The 12,913-nt window shown below is 52.6% G+C and overlaps 1 protein-coding gene across 1 annotated transcript; it reads right to left on the bottom strand.

Moving 5' to 3' along the window:
- Window positions 1–3,466: 3,466 nt before the first annotated feature.
- Window positions 3,467–12,683, bottom strand: LOC141573563 (polyunsaturated fatty acid lipoxygenase ALOX15). Its single transcript, XM_074342340.1, has 14 exons — window positions 12,538–12,683; window positions 10,761–10,965; window positions 10,430–10,511; window positions 10,218–10,340; window positions 9,952–10,055; window positions 9,592–9,752; window positions 8,803–8,946; window positions 7,374–7,583; window positions 5,980–6,066; window positions 5,721–5,890; window positions 5,420–5,541; window positions 4,757–4,857; window positions 4,467–4,634; window positions 3,467–4,357 (listed from the first exon to the last, which is right to left on the bottom strand). The coding sequence occupies exons 1-14, from the start codon at window positions 12,670–12,672 to the stop codon at window positions 4,178–4,180; spliced, it is 1,992 nt and encodes a 663-aa protein (XP_074198441.1). The 5' UTR covers window positions 12,673–12,683; the 3' UTR covers window positions 3,467–4,177.
- Between the last annotated feature and the right edge of the window lie 230 nt (window positions 12,684–12,913).

Raw genomic sequence — 12,913 nt, forward strand, 5'->3', positions numbered from 1 at the left:
CCTTGCGGGCGGGAACGCAGCCCCAACCGCGCTGCTGGGAGCGGGTGCCGCCCACCCTCCTACCCGGCCAGTCGGCATCATCTGACTGCGGCATCGGGAGGGGCAGTGACCCGCCCGCCCACAGCCAAGGAGAGCTGCACCTGACCCAGTGCTGGGAGGGGGCGCGGCCTGCTTGCCGACAGGCACTGGGAGCAGCACAGATGAGGGCGCTAACGGAGGGCCTCTGGTAACGGCAAGCTGAGCTTCCAAAACAGGGCGAAGACAGAAGGACTTCACATTAAAAGCACACAGTCTCCAGGAGAACACCGAACCCCCCCCCCCTTTTTATAAAATCTGTTTTTATATGTTTTATTTTCTGTTACCCTCTTAATTTTTACTTCTTAATTCATTTTTCTTTCTGTTGGGTTTTGATGTCCTGTTATTGATTACACACAGGTTTCAAACACATCTTTTCATATTTTCCCCTTTTTTTTAAAAAGGTTTTAAAAGGACGTCTCAACTCGATTGCTATTCTGCTTCAACGTGCTCTTCTATTATTCATTATACACTGTTTTCAAACCTTTTTTTCTCCCTTCTTTTAAAATTCTTTCTCTCCCACTCTCGTTTTTTCTTCTCTTTTCATAAGTCTTATTCCTACATAGGCATTAGATAGATAAACTCCTTAAGGACCACAATAGATAACTGATACTCCATAAACCACAGTGCCAGAGAGGTAGGAGCAAGATGAAGAAGCAGAGAAACCATTCCCAATTAAAAGAACAAGAGAAATCCCCTGAAAGAACGATCAATGAAATAGACATCAATAGCCTACTAGATCAAGATTTCAAAAAAGGAGTGACCAAAGTGCTGAAGGAACTAAAAGAGATAGTGTTTAGAGATATAAAATATGTCAAAAGTGAAATTGAAACTATAAAGAAGAGCCAAGTAGAATGGATAAACTCATTGACTGAGATGAGGAAAGATCTAAAGGCTGTACAATGCTGACTAGATAATGCAGAGGAACGAATTAGTGACCTAGAAGACAGGACAATAGAAAGCACCCAATCAGAAGAGCTACAAGATAAACAAATAAAAACAAATGAAAATATCATAAGGGACCTATGGGATAATATAAAGTGTGCCAATCTTCGCACAATAGGGGTCCCAGAAGGGGAAGAAAGATCAAAGGGGACTGAAAAGGTTTTTGAAGAAGTCATGACTGAAAACTTCCCAAACTTAAAGAATTAATCAGATATCCAAGTACAGGAAGCTCAGAGGGTCCCAAACAGGAAGAACCCAAATAGACCCACACCAAGAGATATCATAATCCCACTCCTGGGCATATATCCAAAAGGAACCCTACGTCAGGATGACACCTGCACCCCAATGTTCATAGCAGCACTATTTACAATAGCCAAGACATGGAAACAGCCTAAATGTCCATTAACAGATGGCTGGATAAAGAAGGTTGGTACATTTATACAATGGAATACTACTCAGCCATAAAAACCGACAACATAATGCCATTTGCAGCAACATGGATGCTCCTGGAGAATGTCATTCTAACTGAAGTAAGCCAGAAAGAGAAAGAAAAATACCATATGAGATCGCTCATATCTGGGATCTAAAAACAAAAAACCAAAAAGACAAACAAAGCATAAATACAAAACAGAAGTAGACTCATAGACATGGAATACAAAGTTGTGGTTACCAAGGGGGTGGGGGGGTGGGAAATGTAGACTGGGATTTCAAAATTGTAGAATATATAAACAAGATTATACTGTATAGCACAGGAAAATATATACAAGATCTTATGGTAGCTCACAGAGAAAAAAATGTGACAATGAATATATATATGTTCATGTATAACTGAAAAATTATGCTGTACACTGGAATTTGAGACAACAGGTAAAATGATTATAAATCAATAAAAAATGTTTAAAAAAAACAAAAATAAAAAAGATCTCAACATTAAAAAAAGATAAAAGCTTAAAGGCACTCAGAGAAAGCACATTATGTACAATGTAATAAAGATTAAAATTATTGCAGACTTCTTATCAGATATTATGTAAGTCAAGAGACAATGGAAAGACATCTTTAAAGCAATGAAAGAAAAAGATGTCCTTCTATAACAAAGACAAAAACTTTTGAAGAAAAATAAAAGTTTCAGCAAAGGACATTATCAAGAAAGTAAAAATGCAATCTAGAGAATGAGAGAAAATATTTGCAAATCATGTATCTAATAAGGGTGTAGTAAACAGAATATATGCAGGACACTTATAATTAAATAATAAAAAGACAAACAACCCAACTTTAAAATGTACAAAGGATTTGAATAGACATTGCCACAAAGAAGGTATAAAAATAGCCACTAAGGATATGAAAAGATGCTCAATGTCATTAGTCATTAGGAGAATGCAAATTAAAACCAGAATGAGATACCACTTCACATCCACTAGGATGGCTATAATCAAAAAAAGAAGAAAACATAACAAGCATTGGTGAGGATGTGGGGAAATTTCTGGTGGGAATGTAAATGGAATAGCCATTATGTAAAATACTCCGAGAGTTTTGCAAAAAGTTAAACATGGAATTACCAAATGAACCAGAAGTTTCACTCCTAGCTTCCTCATCTAAAAGTAACGTAGCTCATTATGATTTCACTTTTTATTCTGTAACTTCACTGGTTCTTAAGACCCATGATTTCATGTCTTGGAGAACATCCAGACCGTGTGTCTTGGTTTTCTCCATACAAGCCAGTTTGAAATAAACCTGTGACTCTAGAAGATTCATTCCCAGAAAGCACTGGGATGTGAAGTTTTCTCTGTTAGGGACTGAGGAGAAAAGCTGTCCGAATGAAAGGATCCAACCACAAGGAATCAATCATAAGGGTGTGGCCCACAAAGGGAAGGGGTGTGGCTTCGAAGGAAAAGAGGGTGTGGCCTCCAAGGAGAACGGGGTGCCTCTGTGGTGAGTGTGACTTCCAGGACCCTGTCGTTCGCTTACTTAGAATCCTTCACTGGCTGTTTCCTAAAGGTCAAGCCTCATTTCCTGGCGTCAGACATGTTCTTCACGAGACCACCCCTTCCCTCCGCTTCTCTTCTAGCTGCTCCTCCTCCCCGCGCTGCACCGACCACCACGCTGTTGTTCCCAGGGCGGAGCTGCGTCAGGCTCGCTCTGACCTTGCGGGGCTCTCCTGGATCCCAGCGCTAAACTCTGCCCGCCCTTCTCAGCTGTTTATTTCCTATTCTTCCACCAAGAATCGCATCAAGCATTACCCACATGTCTTCTGCCAAATTAAACAGAATTAGAGGCAAGAAGCACCTGTGTTCATACTGTAACTACAACAGGTTTGGCTTTTGCTTCCTGTTAGTTTCTGTCTTAAAATATCCATGGATGATCATAGGAAGAAATCAGACTTCCAAGTTTAATTTTCCAAAATTTTAATCAGATACCGAAGTTGGATTTTATTGTTTCCTTTGGTGTCCCTCGGTAAAATGATGAGATTGGTTTTTAGTATTTTTCCAGTGGATTATTTTAATTTGGAGCAAAAGGTGAACAGCAAAAGGGTTATAGATACGGATCCCGCCGGCAAAACCCCGAAGCCAAGTTCCTCCAGCTGGGAGTTATTTACTTCCACGGATCATTTTGTAAGTCGGCCATGAAATGAAAATCTTGAGAACTGCTGTGTTAATGGTTGGCTTTGTGCTGTGTCTGGTTTCAGGACATGTGGGAAATCCTACCGGATTAGAAAGATGTGTGGTATACTCTTTTGCCAGTGTTTGCTTTAGGATCGTTTGGACTAGATTCTTTTCTTTCATTAGTCTCAAATATCTTTTTCTTGACATTAAGCTCAATTTAGGTTCAAAATCCTATCTGATTCCTATCTAGAATAAACTGTGTTATTACCCTATTCTATTCTTGAAACCCTTTGTATCAATGGGGCTGTTATCTGCCTTGTGGGAGATCTGAAAGATGAAGGAGAAAGGGGAGGGGGAGGAAGAAATGAGGACGGGGGTCCCTAGGTGGGGCGTCCAGACTTAAGTGTGATCTCACTAGGCATAGACACTGAAAAGGTGACTCTTTGAGGGTGGGAGTTGGGAAGAGGACGGGGCTCGGGGCGGGCAAGACTGACAGCACTAAGCGGTGGGTGTGGCTTGGCTGGAAGGGGACTGAAGCAGCCAAAGGCTGGGGGCGCTCATATGGCCACACTGTTTTCCACCAGGCTGGGCCGCAGGTATTCATAGGGCAAGTCCAGCTTTGCGTTCCGGATCTCAATGTCCTTATCCAGGGCAGCCAGCTCCTCCCTAAACTTCTTCAGCACAGCCTTGGGCTCAGGGCCTGAAAAATACTCCTCCTCATGCTGACCCAGAGCCACCTGGAATGGAGGGGAAAAGGCAGCTAAGAGCTGGACTGACGCTTATTTTAGGGTGCCACACTTTTCTGCATCCACCCGCTTTCCTGCGACCCGGGCACCAGGCTCTCACCATAATGGGCTGGCGTCTGCCCAGTTGCCAAGTGATGGACATCTGGAGAGAAGCCTGATGAAAGTTGGGCAGTGTTGCCATCACCACCTCCAGTGTCACATCCTTGGTGGTTGGCGGGGGCAGCCGCATCGTGCAGGGCGCGTTAGGGACCCAAGCGTACCAGTCCAGCTACGGAGGGGCGGATAGCTAACGTCAGTGTCTGCTAAGCACGAAAACCCCGCAGCCCACCTTCCCACAGCGCCCCTCCCTACTCCAGGCGAAAATGCCCAGCTGCTCCCCGTGATAAGCACCTGGCCCAGGTGAATGGAGGAGTGCTGGCCAGTGCAGGTGAAGATGCACATAGTCACGAAGTGGCAAAGCTGGTGCTTGGACTGTAAGGAGACGGGAAACCCTGCAGTGGGGAGGGAGAGTTAGAAGCTATGAGGCCAGGGATGGAGGCAGAGCTCAGAGGGACCGAGGGGGAGAACAAGAGATGCGAGAAGGATGCCAAGGACTCTTGGTAACTATTGTGGGAAGTGCCATGAGCAGGGATTGGGGTGGAGGCAGAGGGGAGCTCTGCTGAGTGGGTCCCACCCACGGGGTCCTGATGTGGCTCATACAGGCTCACAAAAGCCAATGATGGCAAATGTGCAGCTATTTAGCAGGCTGGCTGACATCCCCTTGGAAGCCTCAGTGGGAATATTTACACCATGGAAATGGGCAAAGGCTACAAATTAGGGCATATTTCCCCCTAGAGAGCCAGTTGTTAAACGTTTATACCCAACCACTGGTCCCACTACATCCGTGTACAGGATGGGGACCTGTCACTAGTTGAGAGCAAAAGAAATTTGGGAAGGCTTTCGGTGTTTTTGTAGGGGTTGGAAATGCTTCTGAATGTTTCCATAGAAGTAGAGAGGATTCTGGGAGTTCCCAGGAGGAATCTCTCGTGTAGGAGATCTCCGGGCTCATCTCACCTCGGTCCTGGGCCCCCAGCAGCCCAACCTCAGTGATCTCCCGACACCAGGTCTGCAGCTCAAGGTCCTCTTTCACAGACTCGTCCGTCTCATAGTGGAGACTCACAATTCCCTCCACGTAGCTGCCAGCGCAGTGGCCAGGGCGAGAGAGCTGAGGTTGACAGGGGCCCGCCCGCCCTCTGCTCCTTGTGGGCACAGCCAGGCCGGGGCCCACCACCCCCAAACTGGCACACAGACCTCCTGTTCTCCCAGCCTCCATCCCCACCCCACCCCAGCCCTGTCTTCCCTGCCCCCGCCTCACCGAGAGATGATTTCCCAGAGCCCCAGGGCATCTTGGGCGTAGAAACAAGACTTGACGCCCAGGAGGCCTCGGTCAGCCAGGTCATCCGGGGGACAGAACGAGCTATACGTTAGAAAGGCTCCCGCTCGCTTGAGCAGCTCCACGTGGCCGCCCCCACCTGTGCTCACCACCTGAGGAGCAAGGCCAGTGGCTCAGACAAATCCACCTGCCACACGCAGAGGGAGTGTGAACTCCAGGATCCCCCTTTCTCTCCTCATACCTGGTCGAAAACTCCAAAGTCAGAGACCAGCCCAGTCCTGGCCCGGATGTTGATTTCCATGGTGTATCGCAGGTGGGGGATGAGGAGCTAGAGGGGAGGAACAGGGAAGGGCAGGATCAGAAGACAGCGGGGGTCCGTCCCCGCAGGAGAGAAGGGCTGCAAAGCAGGCAAGGTCCCAGGTCTCTCAGCAAAAGCAGACACTGAAGTCCAGTGGCCCCTCGACACTACTGACTTAATGCTCTTTGATAATTGAAAGGAATCGTTCTCCACTTCACGTAAGACTGTTCAAGGTCTAGCTCAGTGTTTTGCCACCGTTTTTTTCATGCTCACTCCGCTAAAGAGCCTTTTAAGGTCTTTGTCCTATTCTCGCCACCACCCCGAACCGTGCAATTTTAATGCTATACATACACTATATAGCTGTTAAGTACACTATGTATATATGTGCTTTATACATAAAAGTGAGAAGATTTTTGTGCCCTGCCCCGCAACCATGGTCTAATCTGCGACCTTTGGAACTTCACCTCCTCGCCTCTTCCTTTGTCCGTGCTACTAGCTATCTTTCTGTCCTTGAAACACACCAACCTTGTTCCTACCTCAGGACCTTGGCACAAGCTGTTCCCTCTGCCTAGAGCAATGTGCCCCTTGATCATCTCATGGCTGGCTCCGTGTAATTTCATTCTCTGTGTCACCTCCTCAAAGAAGCCTTTCACGAACACCCAGTCTAAACTCGCCATCACATCACCCTGCGCTGACTCCCCACCTAACTGCTCTACTTCTCCCAGCTGATCTGTTACAATACTGTCTTTATTGTCTGTTGCCCTATAATGGAAACGAAAATCCCCAAAGACCAGGAACTTCCCTGTCTTGCTTAGGACTGGCATCTAGAATGGTCATTTGCCCCAAAGGAGGCACCCAAGAAAAGTGCTAAAGGACGACCACGCTGTTCTAATTGTCATGAACCAGGCTCCTGCCGTTAACCAGAGCCCCTCTGAGCGGCCCATGTGTTACTACTTGAGAAGTCTTCAAACCCGGCTGGAAAAATCTTTTCTATTATTTGCATCGTCCCCTCTTGTTGGACGGAATCCTCAGTCATTTGTGTGTATTGTTTATGTGTCGTATGTAGATCCGTGTTTTAACATAAAAAGAGCAAGACTTCTCATCCCCACCTCCTCGCCCTCCCACCACAACCACCCTGCCAATGCATCGTTTTTACCTCCTTGGAAAGGGCTAGCGCCCTAGTAAAAATAGAGGGCAAGCTCTCACTCCCTTGCTCCTTGGTCTCTCATTAGCGATTCTCCCCAAACCCTGCGATTCCAGAGAGAAGATGCCTCCAGAGGTGGGACGGCGCAGTGGGGCAGAGCAGGGCAGGCAGGAGAGACAGGACGAGGTGTCACCTTGAAGATGGGATGTATGGATGGAAGGCACCTCATGGTGGCCACGGCGATGACTTCAGCCATCAAGTGTCCCCTCAGGAGATGAGAATGCAGCTCGTGAAGCTGGAAGTCAGAGCTGCGGACCCAGCATTTGGCCAGGAGCCAGGCCATCGGGGGATCCGTGGGCAGGAAAAGCGGTGGCGGGGGGGATCCCTTGCGTGGCAGCTCGAGCTGGAACAGGGACAAGAGTGCGAAGAAGGGGGACGAGGGCCAGGTGCGCAACAGACTCCCCTCCCTTGCCTGTTTCAACTCTGCCTTCTTCCTTCAAAGTTGCTAGCCTCCGCTTCTGCCTGCTGCTGCTCCCCTCAAGCAGCTGTTCCTTCCTCTCCGATCCCCGCCCACCCAGCCATTAAGACTGGGCAGGAGGCTCCACCCTCAGCTTTCTGTGGAAACTGCTCTCCCACTGCCTTCCCGGCCCCACTTCCCCTTTCAGTCCTTCAGGGTGGACAAGATTCAAACCCTCTGCTTCCTTCATCCCACACTCCTCAGAAATCTCAGCCTCTCTCCCATCTTCCAAACCCACCTCTACTCCACTAAGTCTCCAGTTCTCCACTAGTCATTAGTTCGATGTTACAATTTGAATGTTTCCCCATCACCTCAAAGTTGGTTTAGACAAAAGCCTGCGTGAGCATCTTTTCCTCTTTATTTGTCCTGTTTTGGCAGGTGCCTTGCCTCACCCCTCCTTTCCCTCTCTGCTGGAATCCAGGCCAGTTGAGTTTACCTCTGCACTCCCTTCCATCTTTCCTCCCTTCCCAACAGCCGTTTCCCACATTTCTAAGCCCATCACCGCTGTGGATGATTGCTCTAGCTTGTCCTCTCCGTCTCTAACATCTCCCTGCCACAATCCATCCTAAACACACTGGCCCGAATGTGCCAAGAGCAGCTTTCACAATAGCCTTCACCCGTGTCCCACGTTCATAGTTCTGAGCTTGGCATCCACAGCCCACCACGGTCTCAACCCTCTCCCCTCACCTGTTTCCCCATCGTGCCAGCCCATGTGTCCCCGGGGCATCTCCTGACTCCTGCGCACTCAGTTGCACCTCAGCCTCTCTGCCCAGCCTATTTTGCCCCGGGGGAGGGGGGTCCTGCCCTTTCCTCCTGCTGGAAGATCTAAAGCCCTGACTGTAACGAAAGGCTCCAGCCCATCCCACCTCCAGTGATGCCTCCCAGGCTGTCTGCATCCTCGTGGATTTCCTTGACACTGGAGCCTATTCAGATGTGTCCACCCGGTCTGGTCTGTCTCCTCAGCTAGACTGCAGCTCTCCTCCATTTCCCATTTCCTCCTTCAATGCCACCCCCAAGGCATGAAGGTGGGTACTCAGAGAACCGGGGTCGGGGGCTGAGCAGAGAGGCTCAGCCGCTGGGGAGCAGAAATGCTAGGTCCTCTCACCTGGATGACCATGGGCAAGAGCTTCCCGTCAGACTGCAGTCTGAGCATAACCAGAGGGGCGGCCAGGTACTGCTGGCTACACAGGATGACGTTGGCCTTGATCCCATCCAGCAGCGAGAAGTCAGCTTCAAACAGTGTGCCTCCCTGCGTGGGGGCAGAGGGCAAGGGCTGCTATCAGCGTAAGGCATCTTCTTCCCACCCTGATTCACCGAAGGATGATGTGAAAGAAGACAACTAACTTGTCTCGATCACCTACTTCATACCAGGTAGTGGGTCATGTCCTTATTGCCTCATATAATTCTTAGACGCACTTGAATTAGCCCCGGTTTTATAAAAGAGGAAACAGATGATCAGAGAGGATAGGTATCTTGCCTGAAGTCACACCGCTTGTAAACAGTGCAGCCAGGATTCAAACTCAAGTCAGTCTCTCCCTAAATGCCATGAGCTTTCTCTCTCCATGGTTCCATGCCAACTCCCCATTAACAGCCCCATCCCTGGCCCTGATTCTCTTACTCTGCACCCTCCGTAAATCCCTGGCACCAAGGTGCAGTTCCAGCTCTTCATTTTGGCTTTGTCTCTGTCCCCCATCACACACTCTTGCTCCACAGCACACTGTTCTCATTTGCGGAGGAAGGTCATGGAGTTTCCCACCCCCTCAGGATTTCTGCTGGAGAACCCCTTCTTGCCATCTGGCAGCAGGCTGGGCCCCCAGTGGACCCCGCAGCAGCACAAATGCTGATCCCACCCCCATTTCACTGTGTGAGCTCCTTCGGGCTCTTATGTCCATACCTGGAGCTCCTTCTGCAGCTGGGCCTGCAGCTCCTCCATCCCTGGAGGGAACTCGAGGCGGGCAGGAAGGCGCACAGAGCGCCTCAGCAACATGGGGTTGGTGCCGTTGAGAAACTGGTACCCAAATAAAGCGTCCTCCTTCCAGGAGTCCCGCACCCGCTCTGGGGATGGCAGTGGCAGGGCTCGCTGTGGGAACCGACCTCCTGGTCCTCCCCACCCCCACCAAACCACCCAAACCATCCCCACATGACCCCAGCCTACCAGAGGGGCCCAGGCTTCTGGTCTCCCAACCCTGGTTCTCTAGACTGGGTGGGATCCGGGGGTAAAAGTCCTGGGGAAATACTGGGTAGGGGTACTGACCAGCCAGCTTGCTCTGGCCACACCAGAAAATCCTGTTGAAGTCATCCAGACTGTTCCAGCTAGCCAGAACATTTAAAGAGTCTTTGATAGCTAGGTCTGCCAGCCTTCAGGGAAGGATAGGCAAAGAGTAAGAGAGTTAGTCTCAGAATCAAGCCTCGCAACCGCAGGCATCCACCCGGGCTGGCCCAGCCCTGTGAAGTCCAGAAACTCACTGGCCTCCACCGGACCGGGACACCTCCCTGTCACCCAGCCCTCCTCATCCTTACCCCTTGGCCAGCGAAGCCTCAAAGTCAATTCTTTTGTCCTCCAGAAATCGTTCATCTACGGGGAGGTCACGTAGTTTGGCCCCGGCGATACCCAGAATCAACCCTTCCTTCCAGTTACCCCACCTGCGGCAGAAATGAAACCAGGCTTGGTCCTGGCGAAGGGAAGCCGCTCCCTGCGGGGTCGGGAGTCACGGGGCGGGAGTGCCGCTGACCGGTACTGCTTCCTTCTCTCTGCCAGCTCCGCCTCCCTGTGTTTCTTGAACAGGCCTTGAGGGTCATCGACCACCGTGCGGCCTAGAAATGAGGAGAAGGGCACCGGCCATGAGGCTCCTCCTAAGAGCCCCTCCCCTGTCCCTGCCGAGGGTCCCTCAGCCCGCCCTTGGGCATCACTGCGCTCCCCTCTCCTCCACCGGCTCTGCGCCAGCTCCCGCATCGCGCCTCTAACTGCCCGCAAGCCCTCTTCTCTGCTCCCCAGACCCCAGCTTCTCTTGTGCCCCCCCACCCCACCCCGAGGCCTCTCACAACCCCCACGCCCACGCTCACCAGTGCCCTCGGGCAGGCTCAGGATGTCGTCGCCCACCACCCAGCGGTAGCATGGGAATGTGAACTCGTCCCCACTGGTCCCTGGTCCCTGCACGGAGATCCAGTTGCAGAACCACGCGTCACTCTGAAGGAGGTGCCTTTTGCGCAGCTTCACGAACAGCAGCGGCCCCAGGTACTCCGGCACGTCCACCTTGAATTCCCTCTCCTGCAGGCGACAAAAGGGGGGTCAGCAAGATGGGGCTCTCCGGAAGGGGTCCTCAGACTGAGCCCTGGACGCCCTTTGCCCTGGGCCTTTGGGAAAGCGGCGCAAAAGCAGTCAGAAAGAGAAAGCTGCGCACACGGAGCAGGTGGCTCCAGGGCCCCATTCTGGGTTGTCCCGTTCCTCAGTCCCGGGTGAGGCGAGGCGGGGGATGGCAGATGCAGAGGAGCACTCCTTCCTGCGCTTTTTCCTCCCCGTAGTCCCTGAGCGTGCTGAGCGCTGGCGGGCAACCGTGCCCTGGGCGCATGTGAGCCGGGAGACACGCTGGTGAGCAGGCCGTTTCGGCTGAGAGCCCGACGTGCCCCTACCCCGTCAGCAAGGCCGAGCGCAGGAAGAGCCCCGACTGTGCCTGGGGCAGGCTTCCCGGAGAAATCCCACTAAGGGGCATAGCCCGAGCAGAAAGGGCTTGGCCAGGGAGGGTGAGAGAGAGGAAGAGGTCGGGGGGGAAAGGCAGGCCAGGGAGAGGAAGAGAGGAGAGCAGGAACCAAGGCCAGGCGAGCAGCTCTGGAGCGGGGCTCTGAACCCGAGGTGTGGGAAGCTGAGCAGGACCAGATCGTGAAGGCTGGAAAGCTAAGCTAAGAGCTTTAGATTGGTGCTGAGAACAAGCGGGAGCCATTCACACGTTTTCAGCAGGAGGGTGGGGCGGGGTGGGGGGACTATTTTAAAAGGTGGGAATCTACTGGGAAGAAGCCGCTCTGACTGCAGAAGGACTTGGAAGGGCAGGAGCGCAAGCGGCGAGGTGAGTGAAGAGGGTGAAGGTGATGTCGGTTGAAGAGGACATTGGTGGTCAGTGTGGGACCCACGTCAGGGCACGGATGCCAGAGATGTCGTAAGAGATGGACTTGACAGCGCTTGATTCTTGGTTAGACGAAGTGGAAGAGAGGTGGAGACAAGAGGCTGGGTCTGGGAGGCGGGAAGAGGGGAGGACCTCACTTGAGCCTGGTCCTTCGAAGCGTCGGTGGGACACACGTCGGATCTGGGGGTCTTGGACAGAGCTGGACAGGCGATGGGAATGTGGGGGTCAGCGGAGAAAAAAAGGAACAGGAGCCAGAGGCCAATTCCAGGTAGATGTGATGGGAGAGGGGAGGGGGTCGGGAAATTGAGAGTTCTCTCCCCACTTGGCTTCTCCCCGCTCGCTCCCCGCCACCCTTCCCCATCTCGTCCCGGTGGTAAAACCCGCAGGGCGGAGATCTAGCTCCGTGGAGAAGACCTGAAACAGCACTTACTGAGAAGAGGAAACGAGCCCGCTAGCAGCTCGCTGACTTTCAAGAACAGACGGGGTTCTGTGGAACGGCGGGCGCACAAGCGTGTCCGCTCCGTTCCCGGGAGGCCGGGCGGCGGGAGCATCATCGCGCGCTGATGCGCCGCTTCCCGCCCTGCAGCGCCTTCCCCTGCGGCCTCCGAGCGCGCCCCGAGCCCCGCGCGGAGCCGGCGGCCGGCGGGGCGCGGCCCTTCCCGGGCTCTGCCGGCCGGGGGGCCGGGAGCGCAGCCCGCCCCGCCCGGCCCCGGCCCGCTCACCTGGCCCCGCGCCGGCCACAGGCACGACCCGAGCGCCGCCTCCCCGTGCCGGCCGACCAGCCAGAGCTGCACCCAGTTTTTGGAGCCGGCGCAGAGCGAGGACCCGGTGGACACGCGGACGCGGTAGAGACCCATCTTGCGCGGAGGGCTCGCCGGCTGTGAGGGGGAGGAGGGTGGACGCGCCAAGTAACCGGGCCTGAGACCCCGCCCCTCGGAAGCCTTGCGGAGGTTGGGGGTGTGGGTGGCAGGTCTCCAACCAGCCCCGCCTGGCCACGCTCCGGGGCCCCCAGCTCCGTGCAGCCCGGAGCGCAGCCCTCAGCCCAAGAAGGTGGGGCCGTGGCAGGGCCAGGGGGTGCAAACCAGTGTCTTGGGAGGA

The sequence above is a fragment of the Camelus bactrianus genome, chromosome 16 (assembly GCF_048773025.1).
Source record: "Camelus bactrianus isolate YW-2024 breed Bactrian camel chromosome 16, ASM4877302v1, whole genome shotgun sequence".
Lineage (NCBI taxonomy): Eukaryota > Metazoa > Chordata > Mammalia > Artiodactyla > Camelidae > Camelus > Camelus bactrianus.

What these genes read in the sequence shown, in the direction of transcription:
- LOC141573563 (XM_074342340.1), bottom strand. Translation starts at nt 12,672, where the DNA reads ATGGGTCTCTACCGCGTCCGCGTGTCCACCGGGTCCTCGCTCTGCGCC. An exon ending in TGTGGCCGGCGCGGGGCCAG is followed by an intron (nt 10,966 to 12,537) that starts GTGAGCGGGCCG and finishes TGTCGCCTGCAG; the next exon opens with GAGAGGGAATTCAAGGTGGA. An exon ending in CCTCCATTCACCTGGGCCAG is followed by an intron (nt 4,635 to 4,756) that starts GTGCTTATCACG and finishes GCCCCTCCGTAG; the next exon opens with CTGGACTGGTACGCTTGGGT.